General features: G+C 42.7%; 1 protein-coding gene across 1 annotated transcript in view; it reads left to right on the top strand.

Moving 5' to 3' along the window:
• The first annotated feature begins 2,061 nt into the window (after window positions 1-2,061).
• Window positions 2,062-25,235, top strand: part of QSOX1 (quiescin sulfhydryl oxidase 1) — an 82,081-nt gene continuing 58,907 nt past the window's right edge. The window contains exon 1 of the mRNA XM_032226623.1: window positions 2,062-2,575. Coding sequence (XP_032082514.1) covers window positions 2,065-2,575 — 511 coding nt within the window. The 5' untranslated portion in view covers window positions 2,062-2,064. The remainder of the gene's footprint in view (window positions 2,576-25,235) is intronic.

The raw sequence follows: 25,235 nt of genomic DNA, 5'->3' as shown, positions 1-25,235 counted from the left end.
TAATAGCACTATAAGTCTTTGCTCTTTACCACTGATTTACTATTGGGTTGCTTGGGGAAGGTCCTTTAGAAAGGGGATAGGTTGCATATTACAATTTTTTTTATGGTGCTCCAAATGTACATTTGTCACGATTTGTCAACTTAGTTAACATTGATTTGTTTCCATTGAGACCTATAAAGCAGTCCTTCGCTGGCCTGTTTTGATTTTTGTATAAAGTTTCTGGAGTTTGATTCTAGGGCTTTGTGTGTGTAAAAAGCATTTGCTCCACTACACAAAACTCAGTTCTTCCTCTTGCAAGGGCATCACCTCAAACTTCTTCCACCGAATGCCAATTCCCTGCAGGATGTGTGCAGTAAATCCTCTACTGTGGTTTTCCAGACCTGTCAAATCACTTGCAGCCCTATAGTAAATAAGTTACCTAACATTCAGAAAGTAGTCCAAGATTAGTCACCGTTGGCAACCCAAATCCTTTATTAATGTTTTGCAATTTCTTTCTGAAACAATATAATATGGTGGACATCGCCACAACTGGATTAAATTACAATTTAATTACATTTTCAAAGCACGTATACTTTTTTTTACACCTCCGGCTTACACTCACTTTCCTATCAGGCTCGTAAAATGTCCCCCGTTCTCAGAAAACGTCTTTAAGGTGGTGTTACAACAGGCGCTAGGGATGGTAAACAAAGCAACCCAAACTGTATATTATAACCTTTTAAATGGAATAACAAAAGTATAAGAATGGCAAAGAAAAAGAATAACCATGTGAATGTATACCTATAATTGTATGTAAGAGAATAAATGATAGTAAGAATATAAAGCACAATTTAGGTAAACAATATTTTGTTATAAAGAGCTAAGTATAAATAAATATAGAATAGCACATAAAAATGGATAACGAATAAGGAGATTATGAATGCAAGATAGAAATGTATAGGAGGGAAAACACTAACTGCAAAGGAAACCGATACAGAACTGCTGTATGATATACGATGGAACTTCTTGTTCCTATGTTGTTTTAAGTCATGTGTTTGTTTTTGTTGATGTGTTTATGTGTTTAAAATAAAAATTAGGAGGGAAGGAAGGAAGGAAGGAAGGAAGGAAGGAGGGAAGGAAGGAGGAAAGGAAGGGGGAAACGAAGGAGAGAAGGAGAAAAGAAAGGAGGGAAGGAAGGAAGGAAGGAAGGAAGGAAGGAAGGAAGGAAGGAAGGAAGGAGGAATAACAATTAAACAATTGTAGTTAAATGGAGGTATAATGATGGTAATATGTATAAATATCTGAGTTAAAATACTTCAGTTAATATGAATTATGCTTGATGACTGTGGAAGAGATGCACGAAAGTCTTAAAAGAATAAAAATAAATAAAATAAAATAAAAATTAAAAAAAAACACGTTTCCCTTTCTCAGAACCGAAAGAATGCAGGGATCATGCATTGAACCGTATACAGTTTAAATTATTCAGCCAGCTACCTGCCCAATCAATGCCCATTGCCGCTGCCAGGGGGGGGGGGGAGACGTCTTTAATTACCCAGAATTCCCAAGCCAGTTTTGCTTTAAGTTGGAACTGAAGTCCCGTAGATCAGGGGTCTCCAAACCTGGCCAACTTTAAGCCTGGCGGACTTCAACTCCCAGAATTCCCCAGCCAGCTTTGCTTTAAGTGGAACTGAAGTCCCGTAGATCAGGGGTCTCCAACCTGGCCAACTTTAAGCCTGGCGGACTTCAACTCCCAGAATTCCCCAGCCAGCTTTGCTTGTAAGTTGGAACTGAAGTCCCGTAGATCAGGGGTCTCCAAACCTGGTCAACGTTAAGCCTGGGGGACTTCAACTCCCAGAATTCCCCAGCCAGCTTTGCTTTAAGTGGAACTGAAGTCCCGTAGATCAGGGGTCTCCAAACCTGGTCAACGTTAAGCCTGGCGGACTTCAACTCCCAGAATTCCCCAGCCAGCAAAGCTTCCAACTTACAAGCAAAGCTGGCTGGGGAATTCTGGGAGTTGAAGTCCGCCAGGCTTAAAGTTGGCCAGGTTTGGAGATCCCTGCCGTAGATGATGCCAGTCTTCTTGCTAAGATGCCGGGGGCTTCCACCGCTGCTTTGCGGAGGCTCCTGACGACATACCCAGAGCCACACACGTGCGGGGCGCTGGGGGCGGGCCTCCCCTTTCGGTTTGGGGAAGGGAAGCCCTCCCCGCTCCGCCTCCAGCTCCACCCGCGCAAAAAGGGGCCGAAAGGAAACGAACCAGCCCGGCTGTGCGGAGCATCGTGCGCATTTCTCGCCGGAGTTTCCCAGGCAGGGCGTCTCCACGCGATGCCCAGGCGGTTCCCCGGAGGAGCCGGATCGCGGCGTCTCATGCCGCCCGCTCGCCTCGTCGCCGCCTTCTTGCTCTCGCTGCGGGTCCTCGGGGCGGAGAGCCTCGGCCTCTACTCGCCCGAGGACCCGCTGGTGCAGCTGGCTACCACCACCTTGGAAAGCCGCGTCTTCAACGCCAGCGGCGCCTGGGTGGTCGAGTTTTACGCCTCCTGGTGCGGGCACTGCAAAGCTTTCGCCCCCGTTTGGAAAGGCTTGGCCAACGACGTCAAGGGTGAGTCCATCAATCGCCCTTGGCCAAAAGCCAACAAGCTGATCGCCTTGAGAGGGAGGGAGGGAGGGAGGGTGGGGACCTCCTTGCTCCTCTTCGCTACTACTAGCAATAGCAATAGTTAGTTATAGCAATAGCAATAGCAATAGCAATAGTTAGACTTATATACCGCTTCATAGGGCTTTCAGCCCCCTCTAAGCGGTTTACAGAGTCAGCATATTGCCCCCAACAACAATCCAGGTCCTCATTTCACCCACCTCGGGAGGATGGAAGGCTGAGTCAACCCTGAGCCGGTGAGATTTGAACTGCTGAACTGCAGTCAGCTGAAGTAGCCTGCAGTGCTGCATTTAACCACTGCGCCACCTCGGCTCTACTACCACCAACACCCCCGCTCCCGAGCAGGTGTGTGCCCGGCAGGTCGCACTAACTCAAGAGATGCCCCCCCCCCCTCGGCTGGTCCCGGCTTCGCAGGTTGCCCGCAGTTGGCATTAAGCCTCTGCCGCCAATTAAGCCCTGGCGAACGAAACCAGCCGCTCACTGAGCTGGATTGCTGGCTCTTTTGTTTTTTAATCACGTTTTCCCTTCCCTGTTGGTGTAACGCAGCCTTTCCCAGCCTCCCAGCGCCCTGTATATCCCACGTCCGTAGTTCCCAAACATGAGTCATTCAGACTAACTGAATGGTGGAACCTGCAGTCAGTCCAGGAAGAGAGAATTCAGAAGTTTCCCAGTGTGTGCTTTTTACTGTGTCTACTGGGAAGGAATACTGTGAGATTGAAGATGATCTCTCTCTCTCTCTCTCTCTCTCTCTCTCTCTCTCTCCCCCCCCCCCTCCATCCCTCCCTCCCTCCCTCCATTAAAAACAGAATAATTAGAGCTTTGGTTTGGGGGAGAATGGGGGGGGGGGTTAAATTCCTAGCTATTTCCAGTTGCAGATAAAAACAATTACCTGAATCTGAGTCATTCAGACTAACTGAATGATGGGACCTGGAGTCAGTCCAGGAACAGGGAATTCAGAAGTTTCCCAGTGTGTGCTTTTTACTGTGTATACTGGGAATGAATACTGGGAAGGAATTCTGTGTATACTGGGAGGGAAGCCAGATTCACTTAAGAACTGTGACAAGTTAAGGTAATAAAATGGCGCCAAATTCACTTAGCTGTCTCACTTAGCAACATAAATTTGGAGTTCAGTTGTGGTCGTAAGTTGAGAGCCACCTGTATCTAGAGGAGTCCTTCTAAGAAGACACCTTCCAGCTATTTGAACTATTCTAGGTCTTCCTTCAAGTAATTTATTTTTCTTCCCAAAAGATGAAGGCCGAATTATTGATTTAAATTGATCTCTCTCTCCCCCTCTCTCCATTAAAAACAGAATAATTAGAGCTTTGGTTTGGGGGAGAATGGGGGGGGGGATTAAATTCCTAGCTATTTCCAGTTGCAGATAAAAAAAATACCTGAACCTGAGTCATTCAGACTAACTGGATGATGGGACCTGCAGTCAGTCCAGGAACAGGGAATTCAGAAGTTTCCCAGTGTGTGCTTTTTACTGTGTATACTGGGAATGAATACTGGGAAGTAATACTTTGTGTACTGGGAAGGAAACCTGATAGGGTTCACTAGGTTTTCCTTCAAGGAATTTATTTTTCTTCCCAAAGAAAAGGTGAAGACCGAATTATTGATTTTAAATTGATCTCTCTCTCCCCCTCTCGCCATTAGAAACAGAATAATTAGAGCTTTGCTTTGGGGGAGAATGGGGGGGGGGGATTAAATTCCTAGCTATTTCCAGTTGCAGATAAAAAAAATACCTGAAACTCTGAAGAAGAATTAAAAAGGGTGTCTTTCTAATTGTTCCTCCATCTGCAAAGAACTTTATTCTACAAGTCCCCTCCACCTGTAAGTTGTGTTCTTTCCATGACTCTGTCCTATCCCACTCTCACTCTGCCAATTACTTTCCTCACTCCAGTAAGCTTGCGTTAAATCATTAAAAGGTACATGGTACATTTAGATCGGTGGTCTTGTACTGACTGTACTTGCTGTATCAATTAGTTCTAGCTAAGCAAATACCATTCAAATCTTTCCTGCTTATGTCTAACAGTGCATTGTCTGCAACCCATTGTAGTAGAATAGTTCAAAGAGCTGGAGGCTCTAGATACAGGTAGCTCTCAACTTAAGTTAGTCTGAATGACTCAGGTTCAGGTAATTGTTTTTATCTGCAACTGGAAATAGCTAGGAATTTAATCCTCCCCCCATTCTCCCCCAAAGCAAAACTCTAATCTGTTTTTAATGGAGAGAGAGAGAGATCAATTCAAATCAATAATTCGGTCTTCATCTTTTGGGAAGACAAATAAATTTTCCTAGAACTATGCTAGGAAAACCTAGAATAGTTCAAATAGCTGGAAGGTGTCTTCTTAGAAGGACTCCTCTAGATACAGGTAGCTCTCAACTTAGGACCACAACTGAACTCTAAATTTATGTTGCTAAGTGAGACAGTTAAGTGAATTTTGCCCCACTTTATTACCTTAACTTGTCACAGTTCTTAAGTGAATCTGGCTTCCTTCCCAGTATACACAGTATTCCTTCCCAGTATTCCTTCCCAGTATACACAGTATTCCTTCCCAGTATACACAGTATTCCTTCCCAGTATACACAGTATTCCTTCCCAGTATACACAGTAAAAAGCACCCACTGGGAAACTTCTGAATTCCCTGTTCCTGGACTGACAGCTCCTATCATTCAGTTAGTCTGAATGACTCAGGTTCAGGTAATTGTTTTTATCTGCAACTGGAAATAGCTAGGAATTTAATCCTCCCCCCTATTCTCCCCCAAAGCAAAGCTCTAATTATTCTGTTTTTAATGGAGACAGAGGGGGAGAGAGATCAATTTAAAATCAATAATTCGGTCTTCATCTTTTGGGAAGAAAAATAAATTACTTGAAGGAAGACCTAGAATAGTTCAAATAGCTGGAGGGTCTCTTCTTAGAAGGACTCCTCTAGATACAGGTAGCTCTCAACTTAGGACCGCAATTGAACTCCAAATTTATGTTGCTAAGTGAGACAGTTAAGTGAATTTTGCCCGATTTTACTACCTGAACTTGTCACAGTTCTTAAGTGAAACTGGCTTCCCTATTGACTTTGCTTATCAGAAGGTCGTAAAAGGTGATCACATCATCCAGGATCCTGCAACCGTCATAAATATGAGTCAGCTAGTAAGTGTCTAAATTTGGATAATGTAACCATGGGGAATGCTGCGACGATTGTAAGTGTGAAAGGTGGTCACGCGTCACTTTTTCAGTGATGTTGAACTGTTGTAAGACAAGGGTCTTACCTGTATATGCTAACTAAACATACAACCTATGAAATCTTCTAAATCCTCACATTTGCTAGCTGGAGTAAATTACAAAAGACATGTGCAGTCTTCTTCTCCCTGCACGGATTCCGTGAGCGTGCCCTGAAGCACCTGTGCATTATTTAACATCACAGTTGAACAATCATTTCATCTCCGTTTTTGCTTATAAAAAGAACAAGAGCTACAATTTAAATCCCCTTTGCTTCTCAGCTGCAGTCATCTTAGTGCTTTAAACCTAATCTTTGCGGTTATTGCTGACTCTTATTAACGGATACATTTGTGTAATCCTGCCATAATTTGCCTTTTATGGATTCTGCATGAACATTTACCACCAACTGTCATTTTCAGGACTTTTTCAATTACGATCAATTGTCTTTGTTGTTACTGTTACTATTTTTACATCTCTTGGAAAAATATTCTCCTTCCTTTCCCTCCCTCGGGCATCTTCTGTGATGCCTTTTTATGCTTCAGCGGTGAATTTCCATTTTAGTGCCAATCTATTTCATTATCCTTGGCTTTAGGATTGCAATGAGCCTCTTGTTCCTTTGCATCTCTGTGTTTAATTATCTTTCTTTTGTTCTAATTCAAAAGGAGAGGTAGGGTTTTTTTTTTTAAAAAAAGTTTCCCTTGATGGATTAGTATTCCTTTTAACAAACTGGCTGCTATAGGTGCTTGTGTTCAATAATACCTTTGAATGAGTATAGGATTGTAGTTTGGAACTTTCAGTCCAATTTGTGGGAAATATTATTTATTAAATGTATACCTTACCTGACGCCTAACCGTTCTGGGAATCTTCACTCCCATCCAGGGCCGGATTTAGATGAAAAGAGCCCTAGGCTATTCCACTTATGAGGCCCTTTCACCTCCATCATTACTGTGATATATATCAATATATATAGCTGGCCTCCCGACGGAGGGCGGCTCTGCTCTGCGGCAAAGGCAGCGAGGCCAGCCGCCTCCCCTGCTGTGCTCAGCTGCCCGGCTCGGCCCCCTCGCCCTCACCTGCCTGGCCGCTGTTGGGCTCCGCGTCGACGGGGCGGCTACTGGGAGCGGCCGAGCCTCTCGCCCGACCGTCGGTACCGGGAACGTGGGCGGGCTCCCCAACTGCCGCGGCGCTGGAACGATCTTAACCAATTCATTTTTATGTTTGTTTATTAGTCATATGCGTAGAATTTCTCCTTATTTTCGGTTCAGTGTTTTAGTGTTCACTGTTTTTAGAATAGTGTAATTTTAATTTTGCTAACAATTTGAATGTAGGCCTCTCTTGATCTTGAGGCCCTAGGCTGAAGCCTAGTTAGCCTATTTTAAGCACTGCTCCCATCTGTCTTTCAGAATAGGTAGGTGTTTCTTGCTTCACGAGGCTAAGTTTAGCATGAAACTATATAATGGAATCATGGCTCAATTCTTATTGTGTCTACTTTTATGCTAGTCGTTGTTGTTCTGTGACCATTTGGCAAATGGATGACCAGATCAGTATCATTATCCATGGACCACTGGTGGTCTGCAGAAAAATTATTTGCATTTTTGATATTGCACTAAATCCTATTTATCTTTTTTTTTAAAAAATCATATTAGTGGTCCGCAGGATTTAATATTATGGGGTCCAGAAGGTTGGTGACCCCTGGTGTAAACAACTCAAAACTCAATCTTGCTCTATCTTCATTAGGCAGTTTTTGGCAGAGAACAGAATCCTCCTTTTTGCCTTTTGCAATCTAAAGATAAAAACAAGCGAAGATGATAATGATCTCATTGTGATATGCTTTGCGCACAAAAGCACTTGGCATGGATGCCTTTCTTCTATCTTTGGGCAGGAGCAAAGGAGCAGAGAAGCAAAAGACAGTTTTAAGTTTACATTTGTTATTGTTTGCATAACAACAGTGGCCAACAATACAATACAATAACAACAATACAAGAGGCCATCCTGAGGAGCTGGACTGATAACCCATATCTTTGCTAATCAGCTTTAATAGAGAGAACTCAGGGTACAAGCAAAATGTTAATGACTTGTAAGGAGAAAAAAATGTGGAGGATATGGGAAAGAATCTTGCAGGCCTGCCTGTTTCTCTCTCTTTCTTTAATGGGGCTCCTAAAGAGGCAAAGAAGAATAGTATTTAGAGATAGATTGTACCTAAAAAGACAGTCATACTCTCTCAACTGCACCTACCCATCAGAAGTCAATATGTAATATATATAACAGTGGTTCTCAGCCAGAGGGCCATGCCATGTTTCTAAGGAGCCACAATGTATACATGATTAAAGTTTAAACCAGGGATAGTCAGCCTTTTTATACCTACCGCCCACTTTTATATCTCTGTTAGTAGTAAAATTTTCTAACCACCCACCGGTTCCACAGTAATGGTTGGAAATGAAAACCCAATGAAAATGTTTTTAAATAATGCTATGACATTTTTTTTAAAAAGTCAATTAAATTAAAAAAAGGAAAGTGCTTCAGTATCGGACAAAACCCCTACCGCCCACCATGAAAGCTGGAACGCCCACTAGTGGGCGGTAGGGACCAGGTTGACTACCACTGGTTTCAACCAATGATCCCCAAACTCTTGAGCTCATCGACCCCTTTATGAAGTTTCACATTGCTCATCAACTCCCAAACATTTAGTAGAGCAGTGGTTCCCAAACTTGGCAACTTGTGGACTTCAACTCCCAGAATTCTCCAGCCAGCTGGAGAATTCGGTTCCACCACAAAACCGCGGTAGACAAAAGCGCGCTCGACGAAAGCGCGTACTTGACGTCATCACAGCGCGACGAAAACATCGCGCTGTGATCGGTAAATGTAAAATTAAAGCGAAAACCTTACCCTAACCCCCCCAAACCTAACCCTAAACCTAACCCTAACCCTAAACCTAACCCTTAATTTAACCCTAAACCTAACCCTTAACCTAACGCTAAACCTAATGCTAACCCTTAACCTAACGCTAAACATAGCCCTAACGCTCTAAACCTAACCCTAACCCTTAACCTAACCCTAACCCTAACCCTGAACCTAACCCTTACCTTTATGTGAATCGGCTTGTTTTAATTTTATTTTTATTTCAATTTTTAATTTTTTTTCGTCACGCTGTGATGACGTCATGTACGCGCTTTCGTCGAGCGCGCTTTTGTGGACCGCGACGGGTCACGGAGAATTCTGGGAGTTGAAGTCCACAAGTCTTAAAGTTGCCAAGTTTGGGAACCACTGTAGTATAGGGAAATAATTTAAAAATAGTCATTTAACATACAGTACTACTGTTATGATAACAATGACAATCCCAAAGCAACTGGAGCAACACCACTGACGTTGACAAAATTACCATCTATGGTAATTACCATTACTGTTGCAAAAGGCAGGTTTACTTTGAGGAGCTTACATCTGTTTTTAATAAGTTTTTATTTTTATTAAACAAACAACACACACACACACAACGAAAGAAAAAAAAAACCATCATCACATACAGCATGTCATTTGGTTACAAGTGTTTTTGCATGTCTGTGCAAACACAACGCTCGCACAGACACACATGCATTATCCATACCAGAGAAACAACAAAGGAGGGAGGGGAATCACGAAGACATTGGGGTGAGGGGAAGTTGTACCTGCACAGAGAGGAGAAGGAAATAGAAAAGTGGGAAAAAAAAACTGACTTAAGAAGAGGTTAAGGGGAATGTGTAATTGAATGGGGGAAAAAAGAAAGAGAGAATCCCTATTCTGTTCTTTCAAAAAGGGTTATGTTTTGCAAGTAAGAGGTCACTTCCAAGTGATGAAAGAAATGTCCTTCTGGGTTCGGCTCCAAGTGGGGAAAAAGACACTGGAGACATGGAGGCTGCTTGGAAAGATGGTTTATTGTTGGACAGGACCACATGGCTTGAGCCCTGAACAGAAAAGGGGATCACATGTTTCAATGTTGGTGGAGAAGAAGAGAAGGGCTGAGGGAGGGGCTTGCTAGGCTTTGTATAACCTGTTCAGTCCCACCTCTCTGTTTCCTGTTCCTGTGTAAGAAATGTATTCTGATTGGTTGTCAGACTCCCATGGGGCCATGCAGGGGCAACTCTCTGGGCTGTGTTTTGAATCCAGGTATGGATGAGTTCTCAGATGCCATGTGGTCAGTTGAGTAAAGGGCTAATATTATCATGCCTTTACTCCAATCCCCCCTGGAGCCGAAATGGAGAAGCCTTTATTATGTAAAGGGACTAGCTTGGCCTTCTTAATGGCCCATTGACAAAGTGGGGATGGGCAGGAAGCTACAGGCAACTATTCTGCCTTTTAAAACATGTTTCTTTCTTTTCATATCCAGAGAAATATTCTGCCTTTTCAATATTTCCTAGGATATTTCATTTTTCTGGGAGAGGGCTGGGTGATAACTTCCCACACAAAGGAAGGGATCAACTCCAGGATAATATATTAAAGGCACTACAATACAACTTTTTAAAGCAACCCTGCTTGCAATTGCTGACACTTTAATTCATTTGTTTATTATTTGCTCAGCAAATACAAGGTCTCTGTGGTAGACTATACATTCTCAGGAAGGAGGAAGTACATTCTAAGAAGAGGATAAGACAAGAGCCAAGACAACCCGGATCTGGATCAGAGGGGAGAGGAAGGGATTTGGGATAGCCACTCTCTAGAATCTCTCAAAATATACCCTTTGGGTTAGAGTACTATAAGTTTACTCTGGCAAGATTCTATGTGGTAAGAGTAAATAAGGAACTGAACTTTGGCTGGATTGCCTTACATCATTTTTGAGCTAAACCTTACAATCTCCTCCCGGGGGGGGAAAAAACTGGGGGAAAACCCTCTTTTTTTCCCAAGTAAATAAGATAACCTCTTGGAACTCTATACTAGGTCAATAGATCCTATTGACAGTAAGGTTCAAGAGTGGAGGGATATATACTAGGTTAGATACGATGTGTTAGATTTCAATGTAATGCGACTTCACGTGTATACTGTTTTTCTTTAATTTCTCTGTAAAAATAGGATAAGTTAAGTATATTGACATATAGTGGAAATACACCAAGGGGAGGAGGAGTGGGATAGAAGAAAGATGGGTAGAGAGGGCGGGAGAGAGGATGGGAGGGAGGGTGAGAAGGAAGGGAGGGAGTGGATCGGGAGAGAGGAGTGGTAGAGGGGGAGGGGAAGTAGGGAAGAGGGGGATGATGGAGGGAAGATAGAAAGTTGGAGGGGGGTGGAAGAAAGAGGTGTATGGAGAGTGGAAGAGGTATATTGGGTTTCTATTTTGGGGGGTATTGTTGACAAGAGGAATTGCTGTGATTATTGTTTAATGTTGTATGGCTCCAGCTATGCACAATATATATGTAAGTGTATGAAAATGGAAAAATGGAAAATAAAAACCTTTTTCAAAAAAAACAAAAATAAAAATAAACATATTTTTGTTGCAAGACCTGCGACGTGAATATGGCAGAAGACTGTCTAATGTTTAAACTTCTGTCTAATTTAATTTACTGAAGTTTTTGTTTTGTTCTTCGGTTTATAGATTCTACTTATTGAGCAAGAATTCTAAGTTGGAAACTTTAAAAATCCGCTTGATCATCAATGTTCCCATTCATTTCCCCCTTTTCCTTCATGGTTTTCTTCTCTTTTTTTCTTTTTTTTTAAATGGTTCATTGAATGGTTCATTCAAACTAGATTTGGCATCTTTACCTATTCAATCCCTTCCCCATGTTGATATTGACATTTGATGGCATGAAAGGTATTGTTCCAGGATCAGGGGTGGGTTTCTCACCCCGTTCCAACTGGTTCGGTTGGAACGAGGCCGGCGGCGTCCTCGCGCACGCGCGCTGCACGCATGCGTACTAGCGTCTGTGCGATGCTCCAGCTGCTCCTGGAGGATCGCGCAGGCGCTGTATGCGTCCTGCGCATGCGTGGAAGCGCAGAATTTGGCAAAACCGGGTAAGGAGCGGGTGCGGGTGCGCGCGGGCGTGCGGGCGCGGGCCTTTGCCGTTCCCGGAAGTTACTTACTTCCGGGTTCGGCGACCAACCGGATCGCAGGGACTGCCGCGAACCGGTTGAAACCCACCCCTGTCCAGGATGTAAACTTTTCTAAGTAAAGCTATCTTTTGCAATTGACTGGGGGCGATTTTTTCAATGGCTTGTTACTATTGGTAACAATACACTGTATTTCCTTTTGACACAATCATTCTGCTTCTGTTTGCAAGTCCTTATCTTTTGTAGTCACTCCCTCCCCCCCACATTTTTTCTCTTCCTTTCTGCCTCCAGGTATTGACACGTCCATTATCTACGTGTTCTTATTGATAATTGTGGTGTAATATGGCTATTTGAATTCTAACATTCCAGAGCACTTTACCTTATTCGTTTTCTAGGGCTTTCTCTATTTCTAGGACTTTGCGTTTCTTACTTGCAGGCAAAGGGTATTTCTTGTAGACCTTCCAGTATACCATTGTTGCTACTTTCTCATGCTGTTGTGTGTAATCAGTCTGTGCGATCCTCTCGCAGCAGTTTAATCAGCAAGTCCACTATTTCTCCAACTTCTTCCAAAGATGGCACTTCCTCTTTGTTATTGTCTTCTTAATTCTGGCTTTGTATCCATTTGCTCTTCAGCCTTGATCTTATGCAACCAGAATTAGTCTGTCTGTCTCTTCAACATTCCTGCTCTTATCCATTGCTAGGTCTAGTTATTATCTGCTGCTATTTTTTAAAGAATTGGACATGTTAATACTTTGTCTTTCCATGTCTCTTTTCTCTTTTTTTTTCATGTGATACTCATGAAATCTTCCTCCCCTCTCAATTATGTTAAACCATTTGTAGCTCAGTATATCATCCCTGTTAGATGTTGTTTAGATCTCACTACTATAGCAAACTCAAACGATCTAAACAACTTTTAGATAACAGATTTTAAAAAAAGCTGTGCATGTAAAATTTGTGTCTTCTGCACTTTTTGGAAAGAAATACTAGCTTGGGAGAGGAAATAAATGAGACATAAATTGGAAAGTAAAATTAAACAAGTATAGTCAATTGCCTTCCTTTAAGGGATTTTCTTTGCCAGCAACAGGACCGTCAAGTTTCTGACTTAACGTTTTAAACTCATTCCTTGGCTGCGTTCTGGAAAGTCTTGGCTCTTAAAGTAATCACGTTCTATACCACACATTATTTTCGCTTATAGTTGCAATTTTGTTTTCCCTCTGATCCCATTTCATCCCTAACGGTGGAGACAGTTTTCTTGTTTTTGTTTTTAAACGAGTCCATTTGAGAATTTCTTCACTGTTTGGGATGGCTCATAAATAGAAGCTGGAAATATTCCACTCTGGCGAAAGTTGACAATGGCGAAACTTTTTTTTTTAAAGGCAAAAAATCTATGCAGAGGCAACGGAAAGAGTAGCTTGCCAAGTCTCCCTTCTGTGCAGTTCATGTGAAAATAAAAACAATTAATACAGAACATTTGTTCCAAAATAGCTTGCTGGTTGAGTGTCTCTTCCCCAAGAATAGGCCGTAGATGGCCTGATTTGTCTGCTGATCAATGAGAGCTCTCTAAGGCAAGGCATTTGAAGACATTTGCCGTGGAAGTTTAAAACTCAAACTCAGCAAGGAAAATGTGTTGCTCTGAAGGGTAGTGTCACTTGCCCCTTCATTTAATAACCAAGAAAGAAACCACTCAACTCCATGTTTCAGAATTAAGTGTACTTTTACTGGTTACAAACGATGAGAAGCAAAGCAAAGCTGAATCTGAATAAAAGGCGTGAAAGCAATAGATATCTTATTTATTTATTTATTTATTTATTTGTTAAATTTCTAGGCCGCCCAATCCCGGAGGACTCCGGGTGGCTTACAAAGAAAGAAAAAAAGAGAAGCAAAATAAAAGAATAATTTAAAAATTCCCAACACGCATACATTTCTGATCAGGGCTGGACCTTAACAATAAGCTCAACAGCCCCAGGCCTGCCGGAACAGCCAGGTTTTAACAGCTTTTCTGAAGGCCATGAGAGTGGGTAAGGTCCAAATCTCTGGGGGTAGCTGGTTCCACAGGTCGGAGCGGCCACAGAGAAGGCTCTCCTCCGGGGGCCGGCCAGCCAACATTGTCCGGCTGACGGCATCCGAAGGAGGCCCACCCTGTGGGATCTTATCCGCAGTTGGGAGGTATGTGGCAGTAGGCGGTCTCGCAGATACGCTGGTCCTGAGCCATGTAGGGCTTTAAAGATAATAACCAACACCTTGAATTGCGTCCGGAGACCAATTGGCAGCCAGTGCAGCTCGCGGAGGACAGGTGTAATATGGGTGTATCTCGGTACACCCAAAATCGCTCGCGCGGCTGCATTCTGGACTAGCTGTAGTCTCCAAACGCTTTTCATGATTCAATACATGATTCATTCCCCTCCCCTTGGTACCCCAGTCCATAGTCCAATCATAATTCACCCAACTGGGAGACATCTTCAAAAACCATCATCAGGATGGAATGCTGGACAGTTGGCCTCGGCGGGAAACTCCCCTCCTTCCACATGCGCAAAGAGATGGTGAGAATAACTCCCTAATTAAACAGTCCTCCAGGACAGAATGATTCCCTCCCCAAATACCATGCCCTCCCTTCCCGTTTCAATGGCAGCCGAAAAGCAGCAGCAAAGCAGAGGCTGACAGGTAGTTATATTGTGCCTTCAAGTCAATTTTTGACTTGATAGGCGCTTGGTCTGGTTCCCGCAGTTTTCCTGGCATGATTTTTCACCACTTTCCTAAGGCTGGGAGAGAGGGACTGGCCCAAACTCACGCAGCTGGCTTTATTGTAAGGCAGGACTAGAATTGACTAGGACTAAGGACTAGAAGCCGAGGTGGCGCAGTGGTTAGGGTGCAGTACTGCAGGCCACTTCAGCTGACTGTGATCTACAGTTCAGCGGTTCAAATCTCACTGGCTCAAGGTCGACTCAGCCTTCCATCCTTCCGAGGTGAGTGAAATGAGGACCCGGACTGTGGGGGCAAGTTGCTGACTCAATTTGCTAAAAAAAAAAAAGTAAACCTCTTAGAGATGGCTGAAAGCCCTATGAAGCGGTATATAAGTCTAATAAATAAATAAATAAATGGAATTCATAGTCTTCCAGTTTCTATGCTGGTGCCTTAATCCCAAAACCAAACTGTCTATCTTGCCTAATGCTGAAGCTTTGGGCTTGCAAGATCTGGTCTTCCTTAATACTGGTCACATCATAGAGGTAGTCCTTGACTTATGACCACAATTGAGCCCCAAATTTATGTTGTTGAGACAGATGCCCATTTTCTGACCTTTCTTGCCACAGGAACCACTGCAGTTTTTTAAAGTTAGCAATACGGTTGTTGGTTTGGTTTATTGGATTTATATGCCGCCCTTCTCCCAAGGACTCAGGGCGGCGTACAACATTAAAAAAAACAACACACATATTACAAAAGTTAAAAAAAAATTAGATAGAATATCCCAAAACAAACAAACCAAATTAAGATTCACAATAACATTTTAAAAAATTCGATTAGAATTAACAATAATCAATAATTTATGTTAAGTGAATCTGGCTTCCCCCTTGACTTTGCTTGTCAGAAGGTCCCAATAGATGATCACATGACCATGGGTCACATGACGCAACGGTCATAAATACAAGCCAGTTTCCCAGCATCCAAATTTTGATCACATGGCCATGTGACCATGCTGCAACAGTCATAAATACAAGCCAGTTTCCCAGCATCCAAATTTTGATCACGTGACCATGGGACCATGCTGCAACGGTCATAAGCGTGAAAAACAGTCATAAGTTCCTTTTTTCAGTGCCATTGTAACTTCGAACAGTCACTGAATGGACTCTTGTAAATGGAGGACTATCTGTACTGCACCCCAAGATAACCTTCATACTGCAGAAGAGAAAATGCGGAGGAAGCCAGGAGCTGCCCTCAACATCTATGGAGTTCTGTAGCTTATATAATAATAATTGTGGTGAACAGGAAACTTGTGTGTGGGAGAACATCCAAGTGACTTTACAGCTTTTGCTTATGATCCAGGAAAAAATAGGGCCCTAAATCCATAGATTAACTTGCTGCAAGATTTCTGCCAAAAATGTCTTTGAAATGGTTCACTAGACAGAATGACATTTTCTTAAACTTCCCCGTGGAAGTTAATTTGTTTTTCTTCCCATATGGAACAATTATTCCTTTGTGTCTAGAAATCAGGAAGCCATTAGGACCTAAGCCAGTATTCGTTTGTCTTTGCGTTCTTCATTGTGTTGCATTGTAGGTTCCATATTTCCCAACCAATGCCATACAAAATTATAATAATGGGTGTGGTAGGTGCCAAGGGAAGACAAATACCTGAAGAAGAAGGTTAGCTTTGGTCTTTCTTACAGAGATGTAAATCCTTCCACATGGTGAGTGTGGAGTTTGCAAATGTTCCATATAAGCATAAAAGTCTGTATTTTATATTCAAATGAATACCTTTGTTAGATCTTTTCTTCCACATCTTCTGGTTTTGTTTGTTTTAGAACTACAGCTATGGAAGGACAGGAAGCTATTGGATGAAGATAGAGGGAAATCAAATGAGTAGGTCCCATCACTTGCCTTGATCTTTAAACAGCAGAAGGGGGCAAAAAATTAAGCTGTTTTCATTCAGTGGTTCACTGGTTCTTTGTCTATCTTCCATATATGATGGATCTCAAGGGACAAGCTATGGTTTCCAGGTTGGGCAAACCTGAAACAGGTTCATAACTCCCTATAAAATTAAAGGTTCAAAGGGAAGGGGAGGGATAGCCTCCCTTGCCCTCCCTTCCCCAACTTCAAGGCACAGAGCAAAGTAGCTACTCTATAAATTGTGTTTGCAAGATTTCCCTCCTACCCATTCTCTTTCTTCTCTGTTTCTTCAGCTTATTTATTTATTTAATCGATTTATAGGCCGCCCAATCCCAGAGGACTCCAGGCGGCTTACATCGAAGAAAGAAGAATAATTTTAAAAAATGACAATAAAAACATGTTAAAAACAACATACATACATTCGCTACGATCGGGGCTGGACCTCAATAATGAGGTCAACAGCCCCAGGACTGCCAGAATAGCCAGGTTTTCACAGCTTTTATGAAGGCCATGAGAGTGGGCAAGGTCCGGATTTCTGGGGGTAGCTGATTCCAAAGGGCCGGGGCAGCCATCGGGGAGCGGCCAGCCGGCATTGTCTGGCTGACGGCGTCTGAAGGAGGCCCACCCTGTGGGATCTCACCGGCCGTTGGGAGGAATGTGGCAGTAGGCGGTCTCGGAGGTATACAACTAGTCCTTGGCTTAGAAACACAACTGCGCTCAGAATTTACATTGCTAAGTGAGACATTTGTTAAGTCAGTTTTATCCCATTTTACGACATTCCTTGACACAATCTTTCTCGTTGATACGACCTTTCTTGCTAAGTCATTCGCCACATTTGTTAAATTAATAACACAGTTGTTAAGGGAATCTGGCTTCTCCATTCACTCTGCTTGTCAGAAGGTTGCAAAAGATGATGACATGATACTGCAACCGTCATAAATATGAGTCAGTTGCCAACTGTCTGAATGGTCATCCGGTGGCCCTGGGAATGCCGCAACAGTTGTGACCGCGAGAAACGGTCATGAATCTTTTTTTTCCAGTGCTGTTGTAACTTCAAACGGTCGCTAAGTGAACGGTGGCAAGTCGAGGATTCCCAGTATGCCGCTGCATTTCTAAAGACCCAGAGCAGATTTGTACTCTTGCTCCTAGAAAGAATACAATAGCAATAGCAATTAGACTTATATACCGCTTCATAGGGCTTTCAGCCCTTTCTAAGCGGTTTACAGAGTCAGCATATCGCCCCCACAGTCTGGGTCCTCATTTCACCCACCTCGGAAGGATGGAAGGCTGAGTCAACCCTGAGCCGGTGAGATTTGAACAGCCGAACTGCAGAACTGCAGTCAGCTGAAGTAGCCTGCAGTGCTGCATTTAACCACTGCGCCACCTCGGCTCTGTATACTTAACCTGTCAGGAAGCAAAAGAAAGCCAAGCCATCTTTTTTAACTGGGAGAAAAATTTAACAATATTCTGATTATTGAAATTTTGCATATGAGGAAGAGAAGATGAAAGGAGTTTGCTAAGAAAAGGAAAAACGGAGAGACGTTCTGTAAAATATAATTAATGGGTTAATATAAATAATAGAGGGGATAGTGGACACCCTTGTCTTGTGCCCTTATTTATGTCAATTTTTTCTGTTATTTCTTCATACTGCGAGCTATACAGAGCTTGTAGGTCTGCACATATTCTCCCCTTATTAGAGAGATTGCCAGGGAGGACAGACCATTTTTATCTAGGCTTCCTCCTCCAGGACACTAACCCGGTTACCACGTATGCAGTGGCAAAGTTCTGTGCTGCTGCAATGTCCGTAAGAAAAAAATTGGCTACAGAAGTATAGTTGTCATCTTGTACCAATTATCTGGACATACTTTTAACAATCTTTGGACCAGAGGTAGGTTCCTACCAGTTCGCACCAGTTCGGTAGAACTGGTTCGTCAAATCTATCGAACCGGTTAGAAGAGGTTCCACCAGTGGACCCGGAAAGCAGGCCACACCTACAGAAGAGGTTCCAAAATTTTTTGAAACCCACCCCTGACACACACACACACACACACACACACACACACACACACCACACACACATACAGACAGACTCACACAGAGAGAGAAAGAGAAAGAAAGGAAGAAAGAAAGAAATAAAGAAAAAAGAAAGAAAAAGTAAGAGGGAGATGGGGAAAAAGGGACAGAGAGACAAAAGGAAGGAAAGAGAGAGAGAGAGAGAGAGAAAGAAAGAAAACACATGGCCAGCAAGCCACTCCCACAAAGGAGGCCACACCCACAGAGTAAGTTCAAAAAATTTTTGAAACCCACAACTGCTTTGGATCATTGTTATCATCCACTTTTAATGTCAATACTTTTAAATTATATTTTAATGTTAGCATTTTTTAATATAGTGCAAAAACTAATGTGTATTGCTGGTTTTTGACCGTAATAAAGATTTTACTTACTTACTTACTGTTATTTCTTCGTTTACTATCTCGTTCACCATTTGGTTGGAGTGCATTGCTTGAATTGTCTTTACAAAATTTTCTCCAAAGTTCATATTTTCTAATTATAATATCATAAACCAACAGTTCATATTATCAAAGGCTTTTTGTGCATCCAGAAAATGAATGCTAGTTGTTTTTCGGGATGAGCTTCGTAGTATTCCAGTACATTCATAAGAATCCTCATGTTATTTTTCAATTGTCGTTTTGGTAAGAAACCGTTCTGCTCGGTTATTAGCTGCTTTTTGATCATAGGCTGAGTTATCTGTAACTTTTATCACATTCCATACATTGATCTTGGGGCTTAATCTCATAGTCTAACTTTCCTCCACCTGATGCTTTTTAGATGTGTTTGGACCATTCATAACCAGAACTCTTAGTCATCTTTGCCAACTCTATATTCCTGTCTTGACATTCTCATTCCCATCCTCCATGTTAAGCAAAAAACCTGACAAGGGTCTTTTGGGGAGGGGGGTAAGACTATATGCTTGCTTTTTTTGATTAAATATGTCTGAAAGAGCAAGATGGGGTTTTTCAGCTGAATTTGGATCAAGCTAAAAGCTACAACTAGCAGGTGGGCTTGAGTTTAGGCAATGCAGTTTACAAAATTCATCATGTGATGAAAACCTACGTATCTTTTAAACTGAAATATGATCCCTAACTCCCCTCAAGAAGTGGGACGTTATCTTATGGGGCTTTAACAGAAGGCCTTTTATCACATGCCTGGTGTCAATCAGTTCTTCACGCAAAGGACCTTGGAATCCTTCGTGTTATCTTCACTCACAGAGGATAAAGAGTCTCTTTGCTAGGTGTAGTCATCCTGTACTGATAATGGCTTTACTGGCTGAGAGATGTCACTCATTATCAAGACACTTCTGGAATACGGTAGTTTGATGCAGACCTCATGTTAGGATTAGGATTAATTACATTTATATGCCGCCCTTTTCCCCGAAGGGGACTCAGGGCGGCTCACAATTCAAATCAGGGAAGGGGGTACAGACAGGGAATAAAAAAGACGAACATAACAATACACAATTTAAAAGCACGCAACAGTCATACCATTCGAGGAGGGGGCAAAAGCTCTTTAGCCCCAGGCCTGTCGGAACAGCCAGGTTTTAAGGGTTTGCGGAAGGCCTGGAGGGTGGTGAGGGTTCGAATCTCCACGGGGAGCTCGTTCCAGAGGGTCGGAGCAGCCACAGAGAAGGCTCTCCTCCGAGTAGTCGCCAGTCAGCATTGGCCGGCGGATGGAATTCAGAGGAGGCCTAATCTGTGGGATCTAATGGGTCTATTGGAGGTAATGTTTGAGTTCCATGGCTGTCATGGCAAAGGCCACGAACTTTTGCTCAATTGGTTATACCTGCATCTGTTGAGGCCAGCCTGCCTCCGATTTTTGTCCACTGCCATTTAGAACAGATGGTTCCCTTATCTAGAGGACTGGCCCTTAAGTGTACAAGTAGACCTTGGCTTATGACCACAGCAGTGGTGAGTTCCGGATCCTGTTCCAACCAGTGGTTGGAACGGTCCCGGCGGCATGTGTCTTACTGTCTAGCGATGCCTCTGTGAGCCTCTGCGATGCTCCAGCTGCTCAGCAGAGTGTCGCACAGATGCTGTATAAGCTGTGAACATGCGCAGAAGCGCAGAAGACTTTAAAGTAAGGTGTGTGGGTGGCCCCTCCGGAGCACCATACCAGAACGATACCTGTTGCTCCGGGCAGGCTCCGGTACGCTTGTACCGGGGCGTACCTCCTGCAACCCAGCACTGGACCACAGTTGGTCCTAAAATCTATGTTGCTAAGTGAGACATTTCTTAAGTGAATTTTGCCCCATGTTATGACCTTTCTTGCCAGAGTTGTTAAGCGAATCACTGCAGCTGTTAAGTTAGTAACACATTTATTAAGTGAATCTGACTTATTGGTTGACTTTGCTTGTCAGAAGGTCGCAAAAGGGGATCACACGATCCCAGGATACTGTGATCATTCTAAATATGAGTCAGTTGCCAAGCATCTAAATTTTGATCACAAGACCATGGGGATGCTGCAATGTTGTAATTGTGAAAAATGGTTATAAGTCACTTTTTTTCAGTGATGTTGTAACTTTGAATGGTAATTAAATGACCTGCTGTAAGTTGAAAATTACCTTTATTCTCTTTTCAGAGCTATCTCCCTATTTTGCCTCAAAACTTTTGGGCACTAAAACTTATCAGCTTCCATGATAATTATGAGGCATTTTTCTTACTTTTTCTATTATAGAATTCATGGGGGACCCACAGCAGTAAGTAGCCACCATTTTGCTACTGCTGCAAACATGTATATACAAGACTGTTTCTACAAAAGAGTTAGAGCCAGCTTCTTTGCCAATTACTAGGCACCCTGTGTTCTGACCCCCCTCGTCCCACACCAAAACACTCCAAGCCAAAGATACTTTACGGAATTTATTCACAGACAGACAGGTCCTTGGCAGCAAATCGGCACAGATAAGCTGGGGCAGCCTGCCAAGCTCACAATAATGTTCTCCAACATTAGTTCCTGCGTTGACTTCTGCAAAAGGGGCGTGTGCACAAGCAGTCCTTTTATAGTCTGGAGAGGAGCCTAATGACCACCAGCTGAGTACAATTACCTCCTGTAACTGCGCAACTGTTCCTGACGCTTATTAGCTCTTCAGTGCTGGGCATCCAGGAACAACTCACTACTGGCATCCGGATCACTCTCCCTTGTCTCCTCCCCATTGGTCCAAGGCTCAGGTGCCTCCTGGTGGCCAAACAGCCTCTCTGCACCCTGCTCGGAGTCGGAACCCTGTCCAGGGTCCTCCACATCCTCCAGAACCGACTCATAGGGCCCCTCGCTGTCGGAGTCTGGTGGCAGCTCCAATGGCTCTTGCTGGGCCACAACACCCTGCTATAGGTGGTAATCTCTGTTTTCTGTGCTTGAGCACGGGATAATTCCTCCTCTTGTTTCTCCCTTGTGTCAAGGAATCCTTCCATTCATGGCTGATTTTAGACAATTTCCCCAAAGAAGCTTTCTTAATACCTCTGTCAGATCTACAAGGTAGACCAGACTAAGACACCAATCCCATATGTCAGAATTGTATTATTTATTGCAGGGGTAGTCAAACCTTTTTACACCTACCGCCCACTTTTGTATTTCTGGTAGTGTTAAAATTTTCTAACCGCCCACCGGTTCCACAGTAATGGTGATTTATAAAGTGGGGAAGTAACTTTATGTTATAAAATTTATAAAGCAGAGTTACAGCAAACTCCTACCGCCCACCACGAAAGCTAGAACACCCACTAGTGGGCGGTAGGGACCAGGTTGACTACCACTGATTTATTGTATTATTTATTTATTGTAACAGTAATTGTAGCAGAACATGCTACACCCCACCCACCCACACAACATCTTCATGTGAGCTAAGGAGGACTTGCTTGTCTTGAGATCTTTTCTCAAATTAGTTCCTGCTCCAGATTCCAGCCCCATTTGTCTGACTGTTGCCTTATAGTGACTCTTCCTCCTGTCTTTCAAGGTTATTTCCTATACCCTCTACTATAACCTCCCTCCCTTATGCATGTCCTCACCACCATTGCTTCTATTTCCTCCACACCCTCTGCGTCGAAGGTGTCTGGTCCAGCCATGGAGCATTGAGACACATTCATGAACTTAAAGCACTTCCAAGGCTGCCTTTGTCATCAGTCGACAAGTCACTCTTTCAAGGTAGATCAGGTCATAAAATAAATACAAGAACTACTGGAATTCTTTTTTTTTAAATTGCTATATTGTTGTAGGATATACAAAAGCCTTAATCTCATGCTCACACAATCGCTATTGAATTCCTCCTTCAAGGCCATCCCCCTGTTTCTCTACTTGACCTTAGATAAGCTTGAACTCAGCTGCAGCTTTCCAGAAACGAAACACCAAGCACTGCACACAGATAGGACAGAATTGTTATTATAACATCAAGACTAAAGACCTATTAGCACAGTTGCCTCTTACAATTCAGTTCAGTTCAGTTCGGTTTATTGTATTTGTATGCTGCCCTTTTCCCCCGAAGGGGGACTCAGGGCGGCTCACAACTCGAACCGGGGAAGTGGGGATACAGACAAAAAATTTAAAAAACAAACATAACAATATACAATTTAAAACTCACAACAGTCATACCATTCGAGACGGGAGCAACAGCTCTTTAGCCCCAGGCCTGTCGGAACAGCCAGGTTTTGAGGGCTTTGCGGAAGGCCTGGAGGGTGGTGAGGTTTATAATTAAGGTTTTTGTTCCACTATATTACATCTTGGATTAAGTCCCCCCCTCTTTTTTTTAATGGCTTAGTAGAAACCTACTTATGCTTCCCTTGGTGGCTGCTATTGACTTTGTCCACATTCCTGTCCTAAGAACTCTACCCCATATCCATTTCTGGATTTTTATGCAGCTTAGGGGAAATACGTTTAGGAATTTATCCAAATACTTCAGTTTAATGTCACGTTATACCAGGTTTTTCGTATTTTGACTTTTCCGTTTCATCTGAAAAAAAAGTGATGCGTGGCTCCAGTAACATTCATTTTTTTAATGATAATTTTTTATTTATTTTAAACACATAAGCACATCAACAAAAACAAACACATAACTTAAAAACAACATAGGAACAGTAAGTTCCATCGTATATCATACCGCAGTTCCGAATCGGTTTCTTTGCAGTTAGTGTTTTCCCTACTATACATTTCTATCTTTCATTCATAATCTCCTTATTCGTTATCCATTTTTATGTACATTTCTTTATTTATTTAAACTTAGCTACTTATGACCAAATATTATTTACCTATATTATGCTTTATATTTTTACTGTCATTTATTCTCTTACATACAGTTATAGATATACATTCACATAATTATTCTTTTTCTTTGCCATTCTTATATTATTATCCCATTTGGAAGGTTATAAGATATAGTTTAAAATGCTTTGTTTACCATCCTTCGCACCTGCTAAGACACCACCTTGTTTTCTCTTTCTTTTCTTTTCTCCCTCCCTTCCTTCTCTACTTCCTTCCTTCCTCGTCTCCATCCCCTTCTTCCTTCCCTTACCTCTCCCCTACTCCTACCCTCTTTCTTCTCCTTCCTACCTTCTCTCCTTCTCTTTCTTTCTCTTCCTCCCTCCTCCGAATACTTCAGTTTAATTTCATGTTATTCCAGGTTTTTCGTATTTTGACTTTTCCGTTTCATCTGAAAAAAAAAAAGTGATGCGTGGCTCCAGTAACATTCATAAAAAGCCACCATGACATCAAAAGGACCATATGTATCTTGGCATCATCATGCAAATAAGAAGAACTGATGCAAGTGCATTGAGTCTCATGATTTATGTGGTGATGGATGTATAGTTGTCATTTCCTTACCCTCCCACATCCTTGTTGAATGCAATGTTTGATTTGCATAACAATATATCTTCTCCCTTTTTCCTTTGCAAAGTGGTCCTTTTTGTTCCTTTGAAAGCCTAGTATGTTCCTGCTGTTTGTGATTTTGAACTTTGCTGTAATTTCTCAGTGTTCATGTCAAAAACCTTTTGAGTTCACCCGAGGTACAGTTCCAGTTGACCTTTCAACTTCACCTTAGCCAAGAGTTGAAAGTGATTTTATGGCACTCTTACTACTGGACCTAATGGGACGAGTAGGAGTGATTGTAAAGAGGTGGCCCCCAAAATAACTCTGCCATGAACAATTTTATAGGTCAATCAATAAGACTTGGTGATAGAATCAAGTTTTTAAGATATTGCAATAGGTCCACAATGTTGGGGCCAAACTAATCTTTGTGGGAATGACATGTCTTCCAAACAGCAGGCCCCCGTGGGAAAAAGAAAGCTCTCATTCCGGGCCCTGCCAGATGGCCTTCTCCAATAGATGGGACCCAGAAAACGCTTTTACTACTGGACCTGATGGGATGGGTAGGAATCAGGGGTGGGATTCAGCCAGTTCGCACCTATTCCGGAGAACCGGTTGGTAACTTTCTAAGCAGTTCGGAGAACCGGTTGTTGGAAGAAATCTTCTTTTGTTTTTTCCCCATTTTACAGGGCTAATCCTGTAAGGAAGGAAGGAAGGAAACATTCTGGTGTTGTTTCTAGCCTCATCTTTATTGCCCTGCGTACAGAAACTGCCTCTCTGGTTAACCCTTATTACATTGTCACAGCTAAGGTGACGCGCCCATCAACGTGAGTCATGTTGAGTTGGCCATGCCCATCCAATAACATGACCACCAAGCCACGCCTACCCAGCTGGTCATTAGGGCAGAGAACCGGTTGTTAAATTATTTGAATCCCACCACTGGTAGGA

The sequence above is a fragment of the Thamnophis elegans genome, chromosome 11 (assembly GCF_009769535.1).
Source record: "Thamnophis elegans isolate rThaEle1 chromosome 11, rThaEle1.pri, whole genome shotgun sequence".
Classification (NCBI taxonomy): domain Eukaryota; kingdom Metazoa; phylum Chordata; class Lepidosauria; order Squamata; family Colubridae; genus Thamnophis; species Thamnophis elegans.
The sequence above is the reverse complement of the archived record's forward strand: the minus strand, read 5'-3'. Positions and strand labels throughout refer to the sequence as shown.